Genomic DNA, 22,315 nt, shown 5'->3' with positions numbered 1-22,315 from the left:
GGAGAGAGCAGATAGGTGGAAAGAATACATTGAAAGCCTCTATGAGAGTGAAGATTTGTCTGATGTGATAGAAGAAGAAACAGGAGTCGATTTAGAAGAGATAGGGGATCCAGTATTAGAATCGGAATTTAAAAGAGCTTTCGAGGACTTACGGTCAAATAAGGCAGAAGTGATAGATAACATTCCATCAGAAGTTCTAAAATCATTGGGGGAAGTGGCAACAAAACGACTATTCACGTTGGTGTGTAGAATATGTGAGTCTGGCGATATACCATCTGACTTTCGGAAAAGCATCATCCACACACTTCCGAAGACGGCAAGAGCTGACAAGTGCGAGAATTATCGCACAATCAGCTTAACAGCACATGCATCGAAGCTGCTTACAAGAATAATATACAGAAGAATGGAAAAGAAAATTTAGAATGCGCTAGGTGACGATCAGTTTGGCTTTAGGAAAAGTAAAGGGACGAGAGAGGCAATTCTGACGTTACGGCTAATAATGGAAGCAAGGCTAAAGAAAAATCGAGACACTTTCATAGGATTTGTCGACCTGGAAAAAGCATTCGACAATATAAAATGGTGCAAGCTGTTCGAGATTCTGAAAAAAGTAGGGGTAAGCTATAGGGAGAGACGGGTCATATACAGTATGTACAATAACCAAGAGGGAATAATAAGAGTGGACGATCAAGAACGAAGTGCTCGTATTAAGAAGGGTGTAAGACAAGGCTGTAGCCTTTCACCCCTACTCTTCAATCTGTACATCGAGGAAGCAATGACGGAAACAAAAGAAAGGTTCAGGAGTGGAATTAAAATACAAGGTGAAAGGATATCAATGAAACTATTCGCTGATGACATTGCTATCCTGAGTGAAAGTGAAGAAGAATTAAATGATCTGCTGAACGGAATGAACAGTCTAATGAGTACACAGTATGGTCTGAGAGTAAATCGGAGAAAGACGAAGGTAATGAGAAGTAGTAGAAATGAGAACAGCGAGAAACTTAACATCAGGATTGATGGTCACGAAGTCAATGAAGTTAAGGAATTCTGCTACGTAGGCAGTAAAATAACCAATGACGGACGGAGCAAGGAGGACATCAAAAGCGGACTCGCTAAGGCAAAAAAGGCATTTCTGGCCAAGAGAAGTCTACTAATATCAAATACCGGCCTTAATTTGAGGAAGAAATTTCTGAGGATGTACGTCTGGAGTACAGCATTGTATGGTAGTGAAACATGGAGTGTGGGAAAACCGTAACAGAAGAGAATCGAAGCATTTGAGATGTGGTGCTATAGACGAATGTTGAAAATTAGGTGGACTGATAAGGTAAGGAATGAGGAGGTTCTACGCAGAATCGGAGAGGAAAGGAATCTGTGGAAAACACTGATAAGGAGAAGGGACAGGATGATAGGACATCTGCTAAGACATGAGGGAATGACTTCCATGGTACTAGAGGGAGCTGTAGAGGGCAAAAACTGTAGAGGAAGACAGAGATTGGAATACGTCAAGCAAATAATTGAGGACGTAGGTTGCAAGTGCTACTCTGAGATGAAGAGGTTAGCACAGGAAAGGAATTTGTGGCGGGCCGCATCAAACCAGTCAGTAGACTGATGACCAAAAAAAAAAGCTCCGCAATTGGCATCACGAGGCTGAGTGCACCCCGAAAAATGGCAACAGCGCATGGCGGGCTGGATGGTCACCCATCCAAGTGCCGACCACGCCCGACAGCGCTTGTTAATTAATAGTTAGGTGTATTTAATTTTATTTATTAACTTAGAGCGGGTTTATCGCATATACAACCAATGCACAAATCTTTTTCCTTTAACTAGAAGTTGTTTTAGCTGTTTGTCTATAAACCTGTCTTATCATCAGTTCTTCACACGAGACTTTCATTTTTAACTTCCCCCCATAGTTCTGTGAACGTTTCACACTCAAAATTTTCATTTTTTTAGAGTTATATTGTCAGTTGAACGTAATGTTACGCCTTTTCGTTGTGTTTTCGTCACTTACTCTTTTTTTTATCCATTTAGCTTTCTCTGTTATACTGCAGTTGTTTCATTTATAACTTCTGCACATTTCACTCGCAATAAATTTCTGCAGGAATTTGCACTGTCTGTGTTGGAGCACATGACTGATGAATTAGGCTATCGTGAGGTGCCAGGTGAGGACCACGTCACACGTATCCTGAGGGCCATCATTGTCAACCTTGCTTGCAACTACGGACAGCAGGCTTGTCTCAATTCCACATACGAACAAATGGAGCGATTCATGGCCGATCCTGCCAATCCTGACAACCAGTGAGTAGTTTTCTCAGCGTGGTGAATCCATTTACATGGACACTCTGTTTACACGTCAACTCTGCAATTTAAGATGCTATACACAAATTTATGGAACCATTTTAGGAAAGTGGTTGATGTAACATTTTAAATTTGGTAATGTTTAGTAACATGTGAAGGTGTGTGTGTGTGTGTGTGTGTGTGTGTGTGTGTGTGTTTGTATGTGTATTTAGTAGTATGTGAGAGTGAGTATGGGAGGCAGTTCTCTTTTGTGTGTGTGTGTGTGTGTGTGTGTGTGTGTGTGTGTGTGTGTGTGTGTGTGTGTGTGTGCATGTGTGTTTATGAGTTTAGGTCGTCTGACAATTTTTTGAAGGCAGCGAACGTAGTTACGTTGAAAGAGCTGCATATTCGTTTATTATTTCTTTTCCTTCAACTATTGCTATCTGTATTTAGTGGCTTTCCTAAATTATTAGTTTTTGTGAGGGACTTTTGGTGCATTTGGAAATTTGAGAAGTCGGTGTTGATGTCTGTTGGTCTGTGGTCCATATCCATAAGGTTTTCCGTGAATATAAAATGACAGCTGTTGTTTTTAGGGCTTTATATGTATCTAACACTGTAATTTCTGCTTGTCTGTCTAATGTAAATTGAACTGCAGTATTGATGTGTCAGTTGATAAATATTGGAAGTGTTGTGTTTGTCGTTGTTCGTATTGGTTATCCTTACTTGTCTCTGTGTTGAGTTACCTATCCTGCAGGCTATTGTTAGTCATTTTTTATCTATGTTGCCTATCCTGTGAGGTGCTTTGTTGTTGTAAGTAAGAGTGTAGCATTTCCATGTAGCTGTGCCTACTTCTTTCTGGTGCGTCTTTCGCACAAATAAGCCGTTTTCCAGTACATACTGCACGGACTGAATGAAACTCTACAAAAACGAACTACAGATAATGAAACAAATAGCTGTGATCAGTGGCACAAATACTGTAGACAAACTGAATCACAAAATTATTTGTTTGCTTTTGTGTGCTAGGTGACCCATTCACCTAGCACATAAAAGCAAACAAATCGTAACCAACATTCAAACACAGATACACCAGACACACAGGACGACCAGCAAATGGCACGAGAACTAAATATAGGCTACAGGGCAGCTAACTTTGCACGGAGAAAACTAAGGACAACCAAAACCAACAAAGACAATCAACACTTCTTGTATTTATGAACTGACTGTCAGGATTTGAGTTCAGTCTACATTGGATAGTCAAGCAGAAATTGCAGTATTAGATATACACAAATGCACTAAAAAGTAAGAGCTGTCATTCTACATTCGCAGAACAACCAACGGATATGGACCACAGGCCAGTGGACATCAACACAGAACTCAAATGTAACTATAACACACAGACAAATACACACACAAAACACAATCATCCATACAGTGTAAAATAAAGCTAATCGCAACATTCCCAGTCGTAAATTTTTGGCACAACAAAGTTTCTAGATTACGTCCTTTATGGCTACAGAAAAACCGTGAAAGAGAAACAACTGTAAAGGGTAGTGCAGTACACCACAAAACCACAGAATGTGGCGTATGTATGTATATTTTGTTGTATATTTTGTCTGTTACCAAATCTATAAGTACGAGTTTTAACAACTGAAATTTCTAAGTTTATAGATATTAAAGAGCAATTTTACTGTTATTTCACAAAAAGAAACTAAAACTGTCACTGATGACGCTGTAACATCAACGAAACATGTCTTGCAAAAAAGAAGAAAACATTGTGTTTGCTCGAAGCGGAAACAAATTTTATTTGTAAGCGAAGAAGCATGAACACACTAGTATTTATACACTTTGCCGTATTTCACGGTCAGACCTCTGGTCGTGTTATTTGAGGCAGAAGCAGATAGAAATCGTAGATTTTTTTTAAGTGTGTTAACTTTTGGTTGCAGAGTGATGTAACTTTAAGTCCACTGTTGACAGGGTGGACCCGGACTTGAGGCGCATCGTCTACTGCCAGGGCGTGCGATATTTTGGCGCTGATGTTTACAACTTCCTGATGGACCGATATGCGACCACTGAGGTCATCTCCGAGATGAACGACATCCTGCTAGGCGCCACTTGTTCAGAGATGGTGGCTGGTTTACGGTAAGGGGAACGTACTAAAATGTGTGTTGTTTTCTCTCTTCTTCGTGTGGAAGTTCTCTGTGCACACTTTTCCCTTATCACAGGTCATACTCTTAAGCTGTGTTTCCACCAAGAGAATTGTTCTTTGAGGACTGATTTTCGTCAAATAAACTATAGAACTACAATGTGCTGCATTAATGGCTGACTAATGTTATTTAAGATGTGCTGATATTCTATCGCTAGTAAAAATTGTGTTAGGAGTCTGTGATGCACGAGGAAACGATTTGTTGCGCATCACGAAACTTCGTGCAGATAAAACTGTATGCCGGACTGGAACTCAAACTCGGGACCTTTGCCTTTCGCTGCAAAGTGCTTCACCAACTGAGCTACCCAACCACGACGCAAGACTGTTCTCACAGCTTTAATTTCGCCAGGAAGTCGTCTCCTAGCTTGGAGGGTATGACCTTGTCCCCAAGTTTAGGGGGTAGGAGACGAGTTACTGAAGGAAGTAAAGCTGCAAAGAGGGACCGAGGGTTGTGATTGGGTATCTCAGCTGGTAATGCAGTTGCCCGCAAAAGGCAAAGGTCCCAATTTCGAGTCCCGGTTCGGTAAACAGTTTTAAACTGTTTTAATCCACATCAGTACACACTCCGCTGCAGAATGAAAATTACATTCTCATTCAGATCATCTTGTAAATCGACAATAACCCTTCATTTCCTACTGACATTTAGCTTGTTTCTGAAAGCAACAATCTTTTCCTAGATATTTTAAGTCTCTTCAGTGTTCTAAAACAGAAAAAATTACTGTAATTAATTCGTTACAACAAAAATACATAGCATCGAATTGCTTAGTTACAGTATGTAGAGTTTCTAAGAGCCATTTTTGAGCTATATTGTTAGTTACATTAGTCTCAGGGGTATAATTAAGCGGACGGAAGGGGATCATAAACTGATTTGTTCGAGATAAGGGATCAACGAGTGTAGTACATAATTCCAGTGGGACGATTTCTTGAATGACCGCTGCTCTCTACGCACGCGTTCGTAAGGTGCCTTTTTTTTGCATAGACGCTGCAGAAGCTAACTTTAAAAATAATACACAATCGTCTTCATGGTTTTCAGTGATGTATTTTATCCATAGGAGCTACATGAGGTCAAGGATGCGAGAAACCCCAAAAGAAAATGAAGAGGAACTAGTTGATACCTGTCTTACTACACAACATAGATTGGGGATGCTGAAGATAGTATGGCCAAATGTTATCCTAGTTGCGTTACTTAGTAAATTATGTGTATGTTCTGTTGATTAGGACAAATGACACGATTACTTCTTACGTTAATCTTAAGAAATCTTCATTTTTTAAAATGTACTTTATAATTTAATTCTAGCGTCGGATTTCGCTGGTGTAGGGTCTGGGCTGGGGGCTGTACAGGTGTAGGCTTAGTTTAACATTTACTTTCTTAAATGTAAAATCTTCTTGACAATTTAACAATAACAATAAAAAGTAACTTAATTTTCAGCCCACTATACTCGTACACACATCAAAAAGTTTTGCATCACCTCGGTTCCGAGAGTTCCGGAAGCTGTACAGAAAATTGTAATATATCAACATAAACATCATTTCCACCCTTTTTATTGCTCATGAAAACCACACACTACATGTTGTACAGCGAGACCTTCAGAGGTGGTGGTCCAGACAGCTGTACACAACGGTACCTCTAATACCAAGTGGCAAGTCCTCTTGCATTGATGCTTGCCGGTATTCGTCGTGGCATACTATCCACCAGTTCATCAAGGCACTGTAGGTCCTGATTGTCCCACTCCTCAACGGCGATTCGGCGTAGATCCCTCAGAATGGTTGGTGGGTCACAGCGTCCATAAACAGCCCTTTTTAATCTGTCCCACGCATGTTCGATAGGTTTCATGTCTGGAGAACTTGCTGGCCACTCTAGTCAAGCGATGTCGTTATCCTGAAAGAAGTCATTCGCAAGATGTGCACGATGTAGGCGCGAATTGTCGTCCATGAAGACGAATGCCTCGCCAATATGCTGCCGATACGGTTGCACTATCGGTAGGAGGATGGCATTCCCGTATCGTACAGCCGTTACGGCGCCTTCCAGTACCACCAGCAGCGTACGTCGGCCCCACATAATGCCACCCCATAACATCAGGGAACCTCTGCCTTGCTGCACTCGCTGGACAGTGTGTCTAAGGCGTTCAGCCTGACCGAGTTGCCTCCAGACAAGTCTCCGACTACTGTCTGGTTGAAGGCATATGCGACACTCATCGGTGAAGGGAACGTGATGACAATCCTGAGCGGTCCATTCGGCATGTTGTTGGACCCATCTGTACCTCGCTGGATGGTGTCGTGGTTGCAAAGATGGATTTCGCCATGGACGTCGGGAGCGAAGTTGCGCATCATGCACCCTGTTGCGCACAGTTTGAGTCGTAACATGACGTCGTGTGGCTGCACGAAAAGCATTATTCAACATGGTGGCGTTGCTGTCAGGGTTCCTCCGAGCCATAATCCGTAGGGAGCGGTCATCCACTGCAGTAGTAGCCCTTGGGATGCCTGAGTGAGGCATGCCATCGACAGTTCCTGTCTCTCTGTATCTCCTCCATGTCCGAACAACATCGCTTTGGTTCACTTCGAGACGCCTGGACATTTCCCTTTTTGAGATCCCTTCCTGGCACAAAGTAACAACGCGGACACGATCGAACCGCGGTGTTGACCGTCTAAGTATAGTTGAACAACAGACAATACGAGCCGTGTACCTCCTTCTTAATGGAATGACTGGAACTGATCGGCTGTCGCACCCCCTCCGTCTAATAGGCGCTGCTCATGCATGGTTGTTTACATCTTTGGGCGGGTTTAGTGACATCTCTGAACAGTCAAAGGGACTGTGTCTGTGATACAATATCCACAATCAACGTCTATTTTCAGGAGTTCTAGGAACCGCAGTGATGCAAAACTTTTTTTGATGTGTGTAATTTTCAAAGCAGGTCTCACGCAAGAGAACAACAATTAGAGTGCCCTCGTCCTACAGAATTCAATCAAACAGAAATAAAATAAGCTTTGCCTCAGCACAGAAACTCTGACTATGACAGTAATAATTACACTATATGGACCTTGACTACAGACAAAAAATCACGTTAAATATAGCTTCTGCAATTAACCATAGGACGCTAAGACAACCCTCAGAATTAATTAAGATCACTCGCGTAGCACACAGTTATACACTGGTCTACGATTACTCCCGTAGCCAACTAGCTGCTATGACCTACTGTCAACTGTCTGCAGAATCAGCCACACATACATCTCAATACAGTCTTGTGTAGAACAAAACATATAAATGAATCACTCTCACAGAACTAAATAACAAGGTAACTTTCGTAGTTCAAATGGCATATCAATGAGGTTCTCATTGTAATAAATCATACAAATCAGAACCGCTCATGGCGTTTAACTAAGAAAATCAAAACGGCTCTCGCACACCCAGCGCTCCACCACTCAACTACCACCACCACGTCGGATTGTTGCCACGTACATTCCGTGCGTAATAGTACTTGTTAAACAATGCACTCAGTGCACCGCTTGTTCTCTGTATGTAATCTATGACTGATCACTTAACCACCGAAATATGGGTGTTACTACTACATCACGTAGGTAGTGCTCCTCTTGAAATGCAGAAGCATCCGTCTCCACATACGCTGGAACTGCCGTCCTCTGCCTCAGGAAAAGACGCCATCCACTCCACTGGATTGTTTGTACCCACAAAGCGGCCACGCACCATGCGATGTCTGGCAGACAGCTCCTTGGCGTATTAGCTTGGAGAAGGCATTCCGTTTTTTACAGAATTAATAAGTATTTGAATGTAGCCATCGTCCACACTGTCGAAAAAGTCGCCATCGAGCACGTCTCATATATCGGACGATGCTTGCCGGTCAGGAGCTCACCCCGGCCTTCAACTTCTTTGGGAAAAGCCGTCGTTCACTTTCCGTTGGCCGTCCCTATTTCGGATGACCGTGAAAGCCCCTCCCATCATCTCCTGCATCGGCTCGCTCAGCCGGGGCAACTCTTGCATTCCAAATGTCAAACTTTAATCTGGCAGAATTCTCGCCGACATATTGGTTATGTTACACTGCGAACCAGCCAAAACGGACATGCAAGTCTGGCAACAGAATGGACCAGAGGACTACCTTCAGTACTCGACGACCGGTATCGATTTGCCAGACGGTGTAAGCACAAGAAATATTCGTGATTTGCAGGAGCGAATAACTTCGTACTGCAACATCTCTTCTCTTCCACTAGCCCTCTCCATCCCTTCAATCACGTTGGCAACAGATGATACAGTGGCATCCTTACCAGGACGGTATCTGTTGTGACTTAGCACGACAGCCAAGTCACAACGAGAGGAAGCCGAAAGGCACGCGTTAAACTCACGCAGATTGGCGTGAGGTCTGGAACAGTTAAAAGGAAATGAGAACTTAGAAAATGGACGCAGTTGCTGTAATACTTAACTTTAATCCACATTTGTAGAACATCGCTCTTGATGATACATGCTTCACAATATTAATTATCAAAGCTATGGCGCCTTGCTAGGTCGTAGCCAATGACTTAGCTGAAGGCTATGCTAACTATCGTCTCGGCAAATGAGAGCGTATCGGTCAGTGTAGCTTCGCTAGCAAAGTCGGCTGTACAACTGGGGCGAGTGCCAGAACGTCTCTCTAGACCTGCCGTGTGGTGGCGCTCGGTCTGCTATCACTGACAGTGGCGACACGCGGGTCCGGCGTATACTAATGGACCGCGGCCGATTTAAAGGCTACCACCTAGCAAGTGTGGTGTCTGGCGGTGACACCACAGAAACGATTAACAATGTCAGTTCGAGAAAATTATTTCACACTGCGGCGTTGCTGGATTAAAATTCGCGTAACTGTTTACTGCTTCTTTCGTCGTACTGTCAACCACAAAAGTTCCACCTACCTCAGTACGGCGTCTGGTCACGAACCCGCTTCTCTGCAACGCAGATACTGTTCTGACGATGTTAAAAGCAGCGTTGAAGAAAACCATCGTCAATACTTACGTTAGCACAGTCCGCGTTAACTCTGTAGCTAAATGTCATGTAAATATCTTATAACAGTTTTCGGGTGGAGGGTGATTATTTCATCCCTTAGAAAAATGTCAAAATTCGGCAAATAGTTCTTTATTTGCTTTAGATGCCAAATCAAATTCTTACTTAAGTCTCTATTACAAAACAAAAAATAGTGAAAGTTATTTAAGTATAAAAATACAAACATACTGACCTAACATTTTGTAAACTTCAGTAATGATTCCAACTGATAGCAAAGGATAAACTTTTATGCATCCGAAATGACTTTAATCTTACTAGTGTCGGTGCTTGGTATTTTTGGTAATTTTCTCTAACTCTGAAAGTATCCCAGCAAGAAAGCTGAGATTTTGCAACCAGCTTCTTTTTAATAACAAATGGCTAAATACACTACTGGCTATTAAAATCGCTACACCAAGAAGAAATGCAGAAGATAAACGGGTATTCATTGAACAAATATATTATACTTGAACTAACATGTGATTACATTTTCACGCAATTTGGGTGCATAGATCCTGAGAAATCAGTACCCAGAACTACCACCTCTGTCCGTAATTACGGCCTTGATACGCCTGGGCATTGAGTCAAACAGAGCTTGGATGGCGTGTACAGGTACAGCTGCCCATGCAACTTCAACACAATACCACAGTTCATCAAGAGTAGTGACTGCCGTATTGTGACGAGCCAGTTGCTCGGCCACCATTGACCAGACGTTTTCAATTGGTGAGAGATCTGGAGAATGTGCTGGCCAGGGCAGCAGTCGAACATTTTCTGTATCCAGAAAGGCCCGTACGGAACCTGCAACATGCGGTCGTGCATTATCCTCCTGAAATGTAGGGTTTTACAGGGATCGAATGAATGGTAGAGCCACGGGTCGTAACACATCTGAAATGTAACGTCCACTGTTCAAAGTGCCGTCAATGCAAACAAGAGGTGACCGAGACGTGTAACCAGTGGCAAACCCATACCATCACGCCGGGTGATGAGCCAGTATGGCGATGACGAATACACACTTCCAACGTGCGTTCACAGCGATGTCGCCAAACACGGATGCAATCATCATGATACTGTAAACAGAACCTAGATTCATCCGAAAAAATGACGTTTTGCCATTCGTGCACCCAGGTTCGTCGTTGAGTACACCATCGCAGGCGCCCCTGTCTGTGATGCAGCGTCAAGGGTAACCGCAGCCATAGTCTCCGAGCTGATAGTCCATGCTGCTGCAAAGGTCGTCGAAATGTTCGTACAGATGGTTCTTGTCTTGCAAACGTCCCCATCTGTTCACTCAGGGATCGAGACGTGGCTGCACGATCCGTAACGGCCATGCGGCAAAGATGCCTGTCATCTCGACTGCTAGTGATACGAGGCCGTTGGGATCCAGCACGGCGCTCCATGTTACCCTCGTGAACCCACCGATTCCATATTCTGCTAACAGTCATTGGATCTCGACCAACGCGAGCAGCAATGTCGCGACACGATAAACCGCAATCGCGATATGCTACAATCCGACCTTTATCAAAGTCGGAAACGTGATGGTACGCCATAATCCTCCTTACACGAGGCATCACAACAACGTTTCACCAGGCAAAGGTCGGTCAACTGCTGTTTGTGTATGAGAAATCGGTTGGAAACTTTCCTCGTGTCAGCACGTTGTAGGTGTCGCCACCGGCGCCAACCTTGTGTGATTGCTCTGAAAATCTAATCATTTGCATATCACAGCATCTTCTTCCTGTCGGTTAAATTTCGCGTTTGTAGCACGCCATCTTCGTGGTGTAGCAATTTTAATGGCCAGTAGTGTATAAAGTTTTGCGAAATTGAGTAAGATTTAGTATAGTTTATTTAGATTCTTAGGGGTTTGAATATTCTGTCGCCGGAACTGACACAAGTAGCGCTTCCCACGGCCGTGCTAGCGACAGGTGCGAGTGAATCACGCCGAGATACAAGCGGCTGTCACCACCACCGACTACAGAGCTACGAGCCCGTACTGCAAGGTAGCTTACTGCAATAAACTGCTATTGCTGTTTAACTCGCGACGTTACAACACAAGCGACTTATCATTTGGCGTCATCCCCCCCCCCCCCCCCCCCCGACCTGCCTCCACCGTTTTTCCCTCATACACTTTCACCCATACTAACTGTAATAGTCACCTTATACAAATCTTACTTTTGGTGACCCTCTCAGTTTGGCATCCCATGAGGCCGCCATTAATGAATTGCGATACGTCCTGTATAGAAATCGTACACTTGTGGCGGCCCCATCACCCTTCCCACCTTGGCGCACCAAGTGGTGACTTGTGTCGGTTGGGCCTTAAACCAGCCCTTTCGGTTAATTCGATCTGTACTTAATTAGGTTAGTCGACCCTAACCCATCCATTAGCGCATCGCCAAATTCACTGATCAATTGCTGTGCGAGCTCCCTCTGACTCTGTATTAGGCGATCTAATTGTGCCACATCAACTCCCCAATACCTCTGTTGTAACGCCAATAGCGGTGCTTCAGAATGAAGGCAAAAGGAGAACGTCGTATTTTTCAAAATTGGAATGCGTAGTAGCACGTGAATAAGACAGCCAAGCAGTTGCAATAAATGGAGGTATGCAATTAACCTTAACCGTGGTTTCAACGGATTTAGACCAGTCTTCTTCAGAAGAAGACACGCCGGCATATAGCTCTTAAAATGGTCTGGCATTTAATGTGACTGGTTTTACTAATGTGACAAGAACTTGATTTTAGGGCCTTCACTTCTACAAATGGATGTACAGATCGTTGCCGACGCATTTCATGTGGCGATGTTAGATCGCTTTACTAACAGACTGTTTGCTGATGTGAAGTTAGTTTGTCGTCCTTATGAAGGCGATCCGTTGAAACCATGGCTAAGCTTAACTGAATATAACCATTTACTGTAACTGGTTGGCTGTCTTATTCACCTGAAATTCTGTGACAGTTGCTGAAGTGCAGCCATTTCAAAATATGGAAGGTGAAGTGATATAGAGCCAAATTCGGGATTAATCCAATTCTCTTAATTACACCTACCCAGAATCAGTTCAGTAGATAGCCTCTCCACTACATTTAATTAGATTTCCATGTAAAATCTCGGACTTCAACTTAACGACAACCCTCACAAACATCTGCGAGGTGCTAGAATTGACCGTCACATGTATCGTGGCATCCAAATCAAATCCAAATTCGACCACCCACACACTGTTTGGTGTGTGCAAATCCACTTATTACTTGCTATAGTCACAGAGATGGTGTCCAATAGCCCAGCTGTCGGTTCATTATTAATTCCAGAGCAGAAGCCCGAACGTAGCCTGTGTTCCTATAGGGGCAGTGACAGAACTTCGGTGCACCGCTTGGACACCACCACCGCATCTCCTGTGGTGGCAGTCCTTCCGGAAACGTCCCACTGCCCCACATAAGAAACAACTGATAGGTTTTAAACTTGCCTCTCACAGCACCTTGTCACCTATAATGCTTGCTAGGATTAATGCTCCCGACAGCGGACAACGTATTTAAACCTTTCGATTTGATATGCTATTTCTTCTAAATTCCTGAATGTATAAGGGGACCAGGCGAACATCACCTGCGAACGATCCGATGGTTTAAATCCTCCAACAATATTAGCCACTACATCATCCTTAGAAGCCACAACACAATCTGCACGTGCGGCTGATAACAAAATCTCTAAATGTTTCGTTTATCCCCTGTTCATGCCCGTAATTTCCACACTGCCCATACTGAAACTACTCTCTTACATAACTCTTGTCGAAAATTTGCTACGCATCCTCTTAAAGTATAGCCCTTGCTGTCCCACTTGCCCAGCTGCCTATGCTATGGGGACAAGTCCTATATGCATTGACGCAAACATTCCCCTCTTTTTTGTCAAGAACACCATATTGTACAGTCACTTCACAATATCTGATCTTGAATCGATCGACACTTCTTGCTATTGAACACTGCTGGTAATGGGTGGGAATCCTAGCAAAATGTATTTTACATGATTTACCCTCTCCTTCCAGCAGCTGTCTTATTCTGTTGCACTCCTCATCTTCCACTACTAAGTTTTAATTCGTCTGACTACCTTGCACAGAGACTGCTGTTCACAAATCACCATTTATTACATCTAGCCTGGCCAACCTCCTGTGTAACTCATCCAGCTCATGCCTAGTCTCTTCGTCAGCTACTACTAGCAGATCATTAATTCTACTCCTATAATACACAGCCCTTGCTTGTAACGTATGCACTGTGAAGATGATGCACATTCCAAGCTGACAATACTAATTCAAATTACAAAAGAGTCGGCCAATTAGTTTTACTTCTCATACTCATGTCCTGGTTCTGCCGCTCCATGAACTGCACCAACACGCCTCCACAACCAACTGAAGTTGCTGACATAGCTCTGCTACTGTGCTCACCAGTAATTGGCTGCATACCGTCACCTAATAAGAGAAATGTTTCAAACGTCTCTGAGCACTATGGGACTTAACGTTTGAGGTCATCAGTCCCCTAGAACTTAGAATTACTTAAACCTAACTAACCTAAGGACATCACACACATCCATGCCCGAGGCAGGATTCGAACCTGCGACCGTAGCGGTCGCGTGGTTCCAGACTGAACCGCCTAGAATCTCTCGGCCACACAGGCCGGCGCCTAATAAGAACGCTCCTTGTTATTAAGCCTGGCCACACCCATCACGTCCCTGCAAGCCATGACTGGAACAGCACATAAGTATGCAAGACACAGGCTTTTATATATGGTTTAATGTTTCTAGGCTTCGTCCCCACGTCGGCACAATGCACAACCACACTCTGCTACCAGTTGTGGCATAGAATTCTGCTGGAGTTGGATTCAGGCAGGGGGCTTTGCATGTATGCGCTCAGTTTGACAACTAATTTGACAGCAATAAAACGATAGAAAAAGGAAATTAATCTGCAACCTAGCGTAGTTCTCTACAGTAGAGCTCAAACAAGAGAAAAACAATCAAAATGATTTCAACATAATGAAACAGAAATTAGTGAAAGAGAATTTAAATCAACTTCGCCTCAACACACAGAGCAAACAAGAACAATCATAATTATAATATATGGTCCTTGACCACAGAAGGAAAACACTATAAATATATACCTTCTACAACCAACCACAGGACAGCTCTTAGACTTAGTTAACATCACCCACACAACAATGAGCTAAACAGTGGTATAATATTACCGCCTCCAACCATCACTATCAAGTCACTACGACAAGCTGCTATCAACGATCTACAGTATTATGTATCATATATCTGAATACAATCTTTTCTGCACAATTGATGCACCACGCCTGAGATCGTTCTTCCTTCTCAGTTTACACTGAAAATGATCCAAACTTTACTCGGCAAACTAACTACGGAGTGAATAACTTTCTGCCACAGAATTTTTGTACTTGTCACTGAATATATCACGTTTGCGGACCGTTTCGACCTCCGTAGTCAAGGACTGATAGTGTAACACTTCTCTGTTGCGGAAAACAATGATGCAATAGTAATTTCGTGCTCTAACAAATGACTTGTTATTTGTTGATTGTGGCCGACAACAATTAACTCCTGATCAACAACTTTGGTGATATATTGTACTGAAATATAGTTAACATCACCCACACAACAACGAGCTAAACAGTGGTATAATATTACCGCCTTCACCCATCACTATCAAGTCACTACGACAAGCTGCTATCAACGATCTACAGTATTATGTATCATATATCTGAATACAACCTTTTCTGCACAATAAAACACATAAATCAGTCACTCTCACAGCGCAAAATAATGAGGTAACTTCCTTAATGCAAATGCTCAGAGCGTAATAAAAAAAAAAACAGAGCACCTTCCTTACAATAAAACGTACAGATGAGGCACACTCACGGCAGGTAATGGACTAAAGCGGAATGGCCATCGCCTTTAGAGGACACATTGGCACGCTAAGCACGCCAGTACACAACAACCGCAACACAGTACAGTATAACCTCTGACTTTACGAGCATAAAATTAACCAATACGCCCGGTACATCGCTTATACTCGACACGGTACACTATATTGGAGCACTGAACCATCAAGATGTGGCAGTCAGCTACTACAGCACACAGGTACTGTTCCTCTTGAACTGCAGAAACGTCTCTCTCTCTGCCTCCACTCACTGGAATCGCCATCCTCTGGTCTGGAGGGGTTGGTGTGCAGTGAAGCATGTCAGTTCTGTCGGTGCCCTTGTAGGAAATGACGCTAGGTTCACGCATCAGTATCAAAGATCCGTTGCGTTTTGGACACCAGTAACTGTGTGACTGTAGTCATTCATAAGTGGTTTTGCATACACCAAGTAGTGTGTGGGTGGTCGTATTTGAATTTGATTTGGATGACACGCTATATGTGACGGCCAATTCTTAGTGCCTTGCAGATGTTTTGGTGGGTTGTCATTAAGTTGGAAGTCCAGGATTTTATATGGGAAATCAAGTTAATGGTAGCAGAGAGGCTATCGACTGAACTATTTCTGGATCAGGTGTGATTAAGAGAATTGGATTGATCCAGAATTCGGCAAAAGACAGCTAATACTCCATGGAGTTCTTCGTGTTCACATACTGGGAACGTCACGCGTCGGCTGTTACTGATGTCTGGTACACAAGACGTTGGCGCCCCCAACTGGAAAAAATAGCCCGTTCTTGGCCGTGCACCAACTGATTTCCAGTCGCCCGTCACTGCTCCACCTCATCCCCAAATGTATGCATGTAGAGTAATTACGGTGTACGCGTACGTGGAGACAGTGTTTGGGTAGCAATCGCCGACATAGTGTAACTGAATTGGAATAAGGGGTAGCAGCCCGCATTCACCGAGGCAGATGGAAGACCGCCTTAAAAACCATCCACAGACTCGCTGGCACACCAAACCTCGACACCAAGCCGCCGGGCGGCTTCGTGCCGGGGACCGGCACGTCTTCCAGCTAGGTAAGCAGCGGGGCGGGCAGAGTAGGTGGCATATACAGAAATTTTTAGTTTCCCTGACCGCATGTTTCCATGCATGCATAATAACTATAGCACATTTGACTGTATTCTGCAGATTGTGGAAATGCCGCATTATGTCATCCTATTCTCATTCACGCTGACATCTTGTTTTGGATTTTAAGTTTCGGAAAATGAGTTAGGAATAGTGTGTAGTACCACATTGTACTAATAAATCTATAAAAACACCCGAAAAATTGATTATGAGAGTTCAAAGAATAAGAAGATAAACAGAATGTGGTTATAACTCGCTCCTAGAGATCCAAATCATTAAGTAGCCCACTTCCCTTTATGATACGTCAACGATTTGAGTCTTAAAAACAAAATTGAAAAAACGCATTTTCGAGAGCTTCCTGCAGTTCGTCGAAGTTTATACATGCATCTCATGAATGAAAATGTTTCGTATATGGTGCTACAGTCTAAAAATATTACTACGGTGATCTTTCACCTCTGTCTACTGTTGTTGAGGATTCGATTGCAGATAAATACTTGTGACAAGTAAGATTATGAAGATGACTGCTGCCAGTTACCTTCCCAGTAATTTAAGTTGTGCTCTTAGATTCCTGTCTAACCGCGTTCTCGGAAATCGCTACATATTCGGAAGAAAATGTTGAATTATTTATGACAAGAAAAAATATAAAGGACATTGTCGGTTGTTTTGCTCACAGCAATTTCATCTCCAGCACTTTCATATTTCGTTTTTTAAACACACAGAAATCACGAAATCATTACTGAGGAAGTGCGCTCTTACATATAATTAATAACGAATATTGCAGAAAAAATTTAACTTACACGAATAACAATGTCTCAGAACGTGTTGCATTTATGAAGATGAGAAACATGCTTTTTCGGGGTTCTGTTGAGGCCTTCACGGCTACCGTATCGGTCCCCACCGTACTTCACCCTCAACAGCAATCCCCTACTTTCGCAGTCTGTCTTGTTCAGTCGATTTCATATTATTTAGGTATTAACCGATGCCTTGTTTCTGAAACAAAATTTGCATCATATTTCCGAACTTCTTTTTATGGTCTTTGTTCCGGTATATTTTGAAGTATTCGTCTTTCATATATTCTCGATATTCTCGTAGATTATCATTGCCTTTGTTGTTAACAACATAATTGACAAAATTTCCGAATAGCCACAAGATGACATTGTTTTTTTGTGGTGGAAAGGAAATTTCTTCTGGGAAGAGTATATCGTTTAATGTGATTTCTCTTCCATCGGTCCGTTTGAGAAAAGCGACTTGCAATACAATGTCATTCCAAATATTCTTGTATCCATTACAGATGAAGCGATGCTTTAAGGAGTCCAAATTGTGACATTTTGGGCACACATTGGTTGCTTGTAGTCCTATTGAATACAGTTTGTCATTGGTACTAATAATGTCGTTGACAACTTTGTACCATGACGCTTGCACTTCCGTAGTCAGTGTTTTGTCATTTATATTTGCCCATATTTTTTCCCAGTTTTTGTTTGGATACTTCAGCTCCATTTTATTTTGGTTTTCGCGTGATCGTAACTTCTCTACTATATATTTACTTGTCCTCTTATTTTTGTCTGTTAAAATGCATGTCAAGTAGCTTAATTCTACATAAAAATCCTTAATATGCTTCAGGTTGTAATTTATGTTGTGAACATCTACTGGCGGCTGCATGCTTCCGGGTTTGAGAAGGTCAAATAGAGCGGCAGTTATGCTGTTCGGCTGTGTTTCTATAAGTTTCAGCGTTCTTTTAATGAAGAGGGCAGTGTTTTTCCTCCGAAGGTCTGTCAGCCCTAGGCCTCCGTTGTCGGGTCTCGATGTAGTCGTTCCTACTGCTACTCTAAAAATATGGCCTTTCCATATGTATCGACAGATTGTGCTCATTATAGATTTCACTATGTCTGGAGGTGTGGGTAAGATCTGAGCGACATATGCAGCTTTCGAAAGAACTGCACAGTTGATTAGTTTAATTCTTTGCTTGATATTTAAGTCGCTCGTTTCATGCAGTATTAAGCTGCCTCTGATTTTTCCTAACACCTGTTTCCAATTAGCTGCCGTCGTTCTTAATGGGCAACTGTAAAAAGTTATGCCCAAAGCAGTGTGACGGTCCACCCTGCTTGCCCACGGTAGCTGCACATTGTCAAGACCATGTAAATTTAAAAAGGAACTTTTCGTTTCATTTATCCTCGCACCAGTTGCCGTGCAATAAAGCAATAACTTGTCTGTTAGTTGGGCACAGTCATCATCGCTCCTTACTAGAACTCCCATATCGTCAGCGTATGCATTTGTAACCGTCTTCAGCCCAGCTATTGTTATGCCTTCTAAGGTTGTGTTCAAAAGCCGTAAAAGGGGTTCCAGAGAAACCACATAAAACAACATGGACAAAGGACTTCCCTGAGGAACTCCACTAGATATCAATACTTCATTAGTATATTGTCCATTGATCGAGATTTTGGTTCGTATGCCTCTGACGATGTTCATTAAAACCGCTAAGTTGCCATCATTGATACCTATGTGTTGCAAGATGCTGAACAGATATCCGTAGTTGACTCTGTCAAACGCTTTAGCAAAATCAATGAAGGCAATGCCTCCATCCGCTGACGATGATGAGAAAATAGAAATAATGTCTCGATATTCACATACAGACTTAAAAATGGTACGTCGAGGGAGACACGTCTGGTGGCATCCAATGACTTTTCCTAAAATCGGTACCATTCGTTCTTTAATTACACGCGCAACTACCTTGTAATCTGAGTTCATCAGACTGATCGGCCTCATTTTAGTAATATCTTTCGTGTCCGTACTTCTTCCCTTTGGAAGTAGTACAGTTACACTTTCCTTGAAAGCAGCAGGAAGTGCCTCTCCCCTCAAGACGTCATTAACTACTTCCGTGAATTGGGAACCTATTAGGTGCCAAAAGGTCCTATAAAACTCCACAGGCAGGCCGTCTGGGCCTGGAGACTTACGTGAAGGTGAAGATTTGAGTATATCAAAAACCTCGTCATTCGTAATGTCTATCGTTAAACCTCTGTTCTCCTCCTCTGTTATGACTGCCTCTATTCCGGAGTTCTGTAAAAACTCTTGTACTGAGTTGTCGTCAGTAGCATTTCCAGAATATAATTGCTGAAAATATCTATGTGCTTCAGTTAAGATATCCCTTTGTTCTGTCAGGACTCTGTTATCTTCCGTTCTGAGGCTGGCAATAAAATTTCTTCTTCTGTTTTTTGTGTGTTGTATCAAGTGGTAGATGGAGGTATTTTCTGCCTCCACCGTCGTCCTAGTGTGTGATTTGACTTGTAATCCCTCTAAATGTACCCTCTTGATACTTATCATTTTGGCTTTAACGTTTTTAATATTGATAAAGACGTCTTGAGACATTGGTTGGTCGTAAAGGTCTCTTAAGCAAGAGTAGTAAAACTCCATTGTGTGTCTTGACCACATTGCCCTTTCCTTGGCGTAAGATATCAGCGCTGCCCTTATCTTTTTCTTAGCGGCCATAGTCCACCATTCAATAGTTGTTCTATATTTAGTACGCATCCTTAACACAGACTGCCAAGTTTCTTGCATCTTGAAAGCTAGAGCGTTTTCAGAGAGGGTATTGATATTTAATTTCCATAGTGGGCGACCCCAATATGTCTTTTGCCTGGTTAATTTGATGCTGCACCTCACTCCGAGGTGGTCAGAGAAGGCAGCTGGTATCACCTCGATACTACTGACTTTAGTGCCTAAAGTGGGGGTGACATATATTCTGTCGATTCTGCTCTGTGTAGCACCAGTGATATATGTGAAGCGAACCAGCGTCGGATATTTTATTTCCCATGCGTCAAACCACTTCATGTTGGTGACCAAAGCCTGCAGTTCTTGCGAGAAGTTAAAAGTTGGTCGCTGATCCTTTTTATCTAAAACGCAATTAAAATCTCCACCAATGACAATTTCTGCAGGGTTTTCTTGGAGTAGAAATAAAATGTCACTTTTAAAAAAGGCTGCCCTCTCACGTCTCGCATTGTTGCCTGAAGGTGCGTATAGGTTTATAAAAGTGGTGTTAAAAATTTTGCAGCTAATTCCCCTCCCCGACTCTAAGAGGCACACGTTTGTCATCTCGATCCCTTCTTTAGCAAGGATGGCTGTTCCACACGAGTTTTCTGGAGCCACATTCAACACCTCTTTGTACCCTGAAACATACAATTCTTTGACATTAACTTCCTGCAGGAAGGAGACATCTGTATCTGACTGATACAGAAAGTCCTTCAGTGCAGCTACCTTTGCTTGACTCTGAATTTTATTTATGTTTAAGGTGGTCACGTTATATGTATGTTCCACTGTGAGACGCTACGAGACAGTAGACAGAGGACACGGTATTGGAACCGCGTACAATAACTTCAAGTTAGATATATAGTGTTATTTTATTTTACTTTTATTCCATTGACGGTTTTCCTTCTTTTTTTCTTTTTTGTTTCTTTCTTCTTAGAGTTCGGTGTGACAATTTTTAATAAAAAAATTCTTCCTCAAAATCCCCTTCCGCCCCCATTTCATCGGTCTGATCCTCCTTTTCGTCCGCCCAGTTAAATCGTGGCTCGGTGATGTCGTGTCCATGTCCTTGTCCAAGTCTGGTTTCATTGTCCATATCTGATGCCGTATTGTCATGCAAGGGTTCATATGTTCCGGGTGGCGTGTCAGCCCGTTCTGGTCCCTTGTTCCGATCCGAAGACTCGCCGACCACTTCCTTTTGTGTATCTTCGTCCTTCCTTTCGGTCTCCTGTATCTTCCTCAGCCGCTCTCTTAAAGGAGGGGCTAAATTCTCTGCAGCTTGATGTGCTCTTCGCCTCTTTTTATTTTTTGATGATTTCGGTGAAATCGTCGGTGAAACCTTTGGTGAACTTCCCGGCGACTCCATGGAAGGTCGAGGAGAAGTCACCTGTCCCGCCTTCGTGGTGGAAGATTTTTGAGCTCCGTTAATTTCGGAGTCGGCAGTTGCTGCTGTTTCTACAACGCGTGAGACGGGTGGTGTCATTGGTTCGTCTTCTTGCGCCCCTCCTTTTCTTTTGACGTTTCCTGAACCTGTCCGTGGTGTCCTATCATCTGTGTGGTTGTCAGTTTTCTGTTGTATCACTGCCTCTTTATGTCCATCTACTGTAGTTCCCTCTGGGATGTTGGCCTTTTCGTGTGTAACTACCGCTTCGCACTCTGCCATGTCTACATCAGGTATGATCGATGAAGTTGGTCGCTCGTTGGAAGAGTTGTCAGACTCAGAGGGCAAGCGCGGTGCGTCCTCAGTGACGTCATTACTGGCCAGATTCTGATTGTCATCGGTAGTCAACTCCGCGGTGCTTCCCGTTGCCGTGCGCGTGTCGGAAGGTCCCGACTGCTCGGTCATATTCTGTTGATAGGGGGCCCGGCTAGCTGCCGCGGCAGCGTACGTCACTTGCATGCTGACAACTTGTCCTGGGACAGCCGCCTCGTTAGTCGGTAACTGAGGAACACGCCTTCTACTGCACTCACTTCTGACGTGCCCTGGGGCGTTACATAACGCACAAGTCCGTGGCTGCCCATCATAAATTATGAGAGCGCGATGGCCACAAATATTCAAGTAAGATGGGATATGTCGTAAGAGCTCAATCTTGATCTGTCTAACTCCATTCAAAACCGGAAACATGTATTGCTCCGACCATTTTTCTGCAATATTAGATATAACCCTACCATAGGGCTGAAGAGCAGCATTGATTGCTCCGGCAGGGACCTCGAACGGCAGTTCGAAAACTCTCACTGTTCGAATACCTAGCCCAGCATGGGAAACAAGAACGTCACTAACGGTTCCGTCTGCATG

At 43.2% G+C, this 22,315-nt stretch overlaps 1 protein-coding gene across 1 annotated transcript in view; it reads left to right on the top strand.

Moving 5' to 3' along the window:
- LOC126474213 (aminopeptidase N-like) overlaps window positions 1-22,315 on the top strand; it is a 163,637-nt gene that overhangs the window by 127,775 nt on the left and 13,547 nt on the right. The window contains exons 13-14 of the mRNA XM_050101677.1: window positions 2,096-2,292; window positions 4,246-4,410. Of these exons, the coding sequence (XP_049957634.1) occupies window positions 2,096-2,292; window positions 4,246-4,410 (362 nt within the window). The remainder of the gene's footprint in view (window positions 1-2,095; window positions 2,293-4,245; window positions 4,411-22,315) is intronic.

This window comes from Schistocerca serialis, chromosome 4, assembly GCF_023864345.2.
Source record: "Schistocerca serialis cubense isolate TAMUIC-IGC-003099 chromosome 4, iqSchSeri2.2, whole genome shotgun sequence".
NCBI lineage: Eukaryota > Metazoa > Arthropoda > Insecta > Orthoptera > Acrididae > Schistocerca > Schistocerca serialis.
The sequence above is the reverse complement of the archived record's forward strand: the minus strand, read 5'-3'. Positions and strand labels throughout refer to the sequence as shown.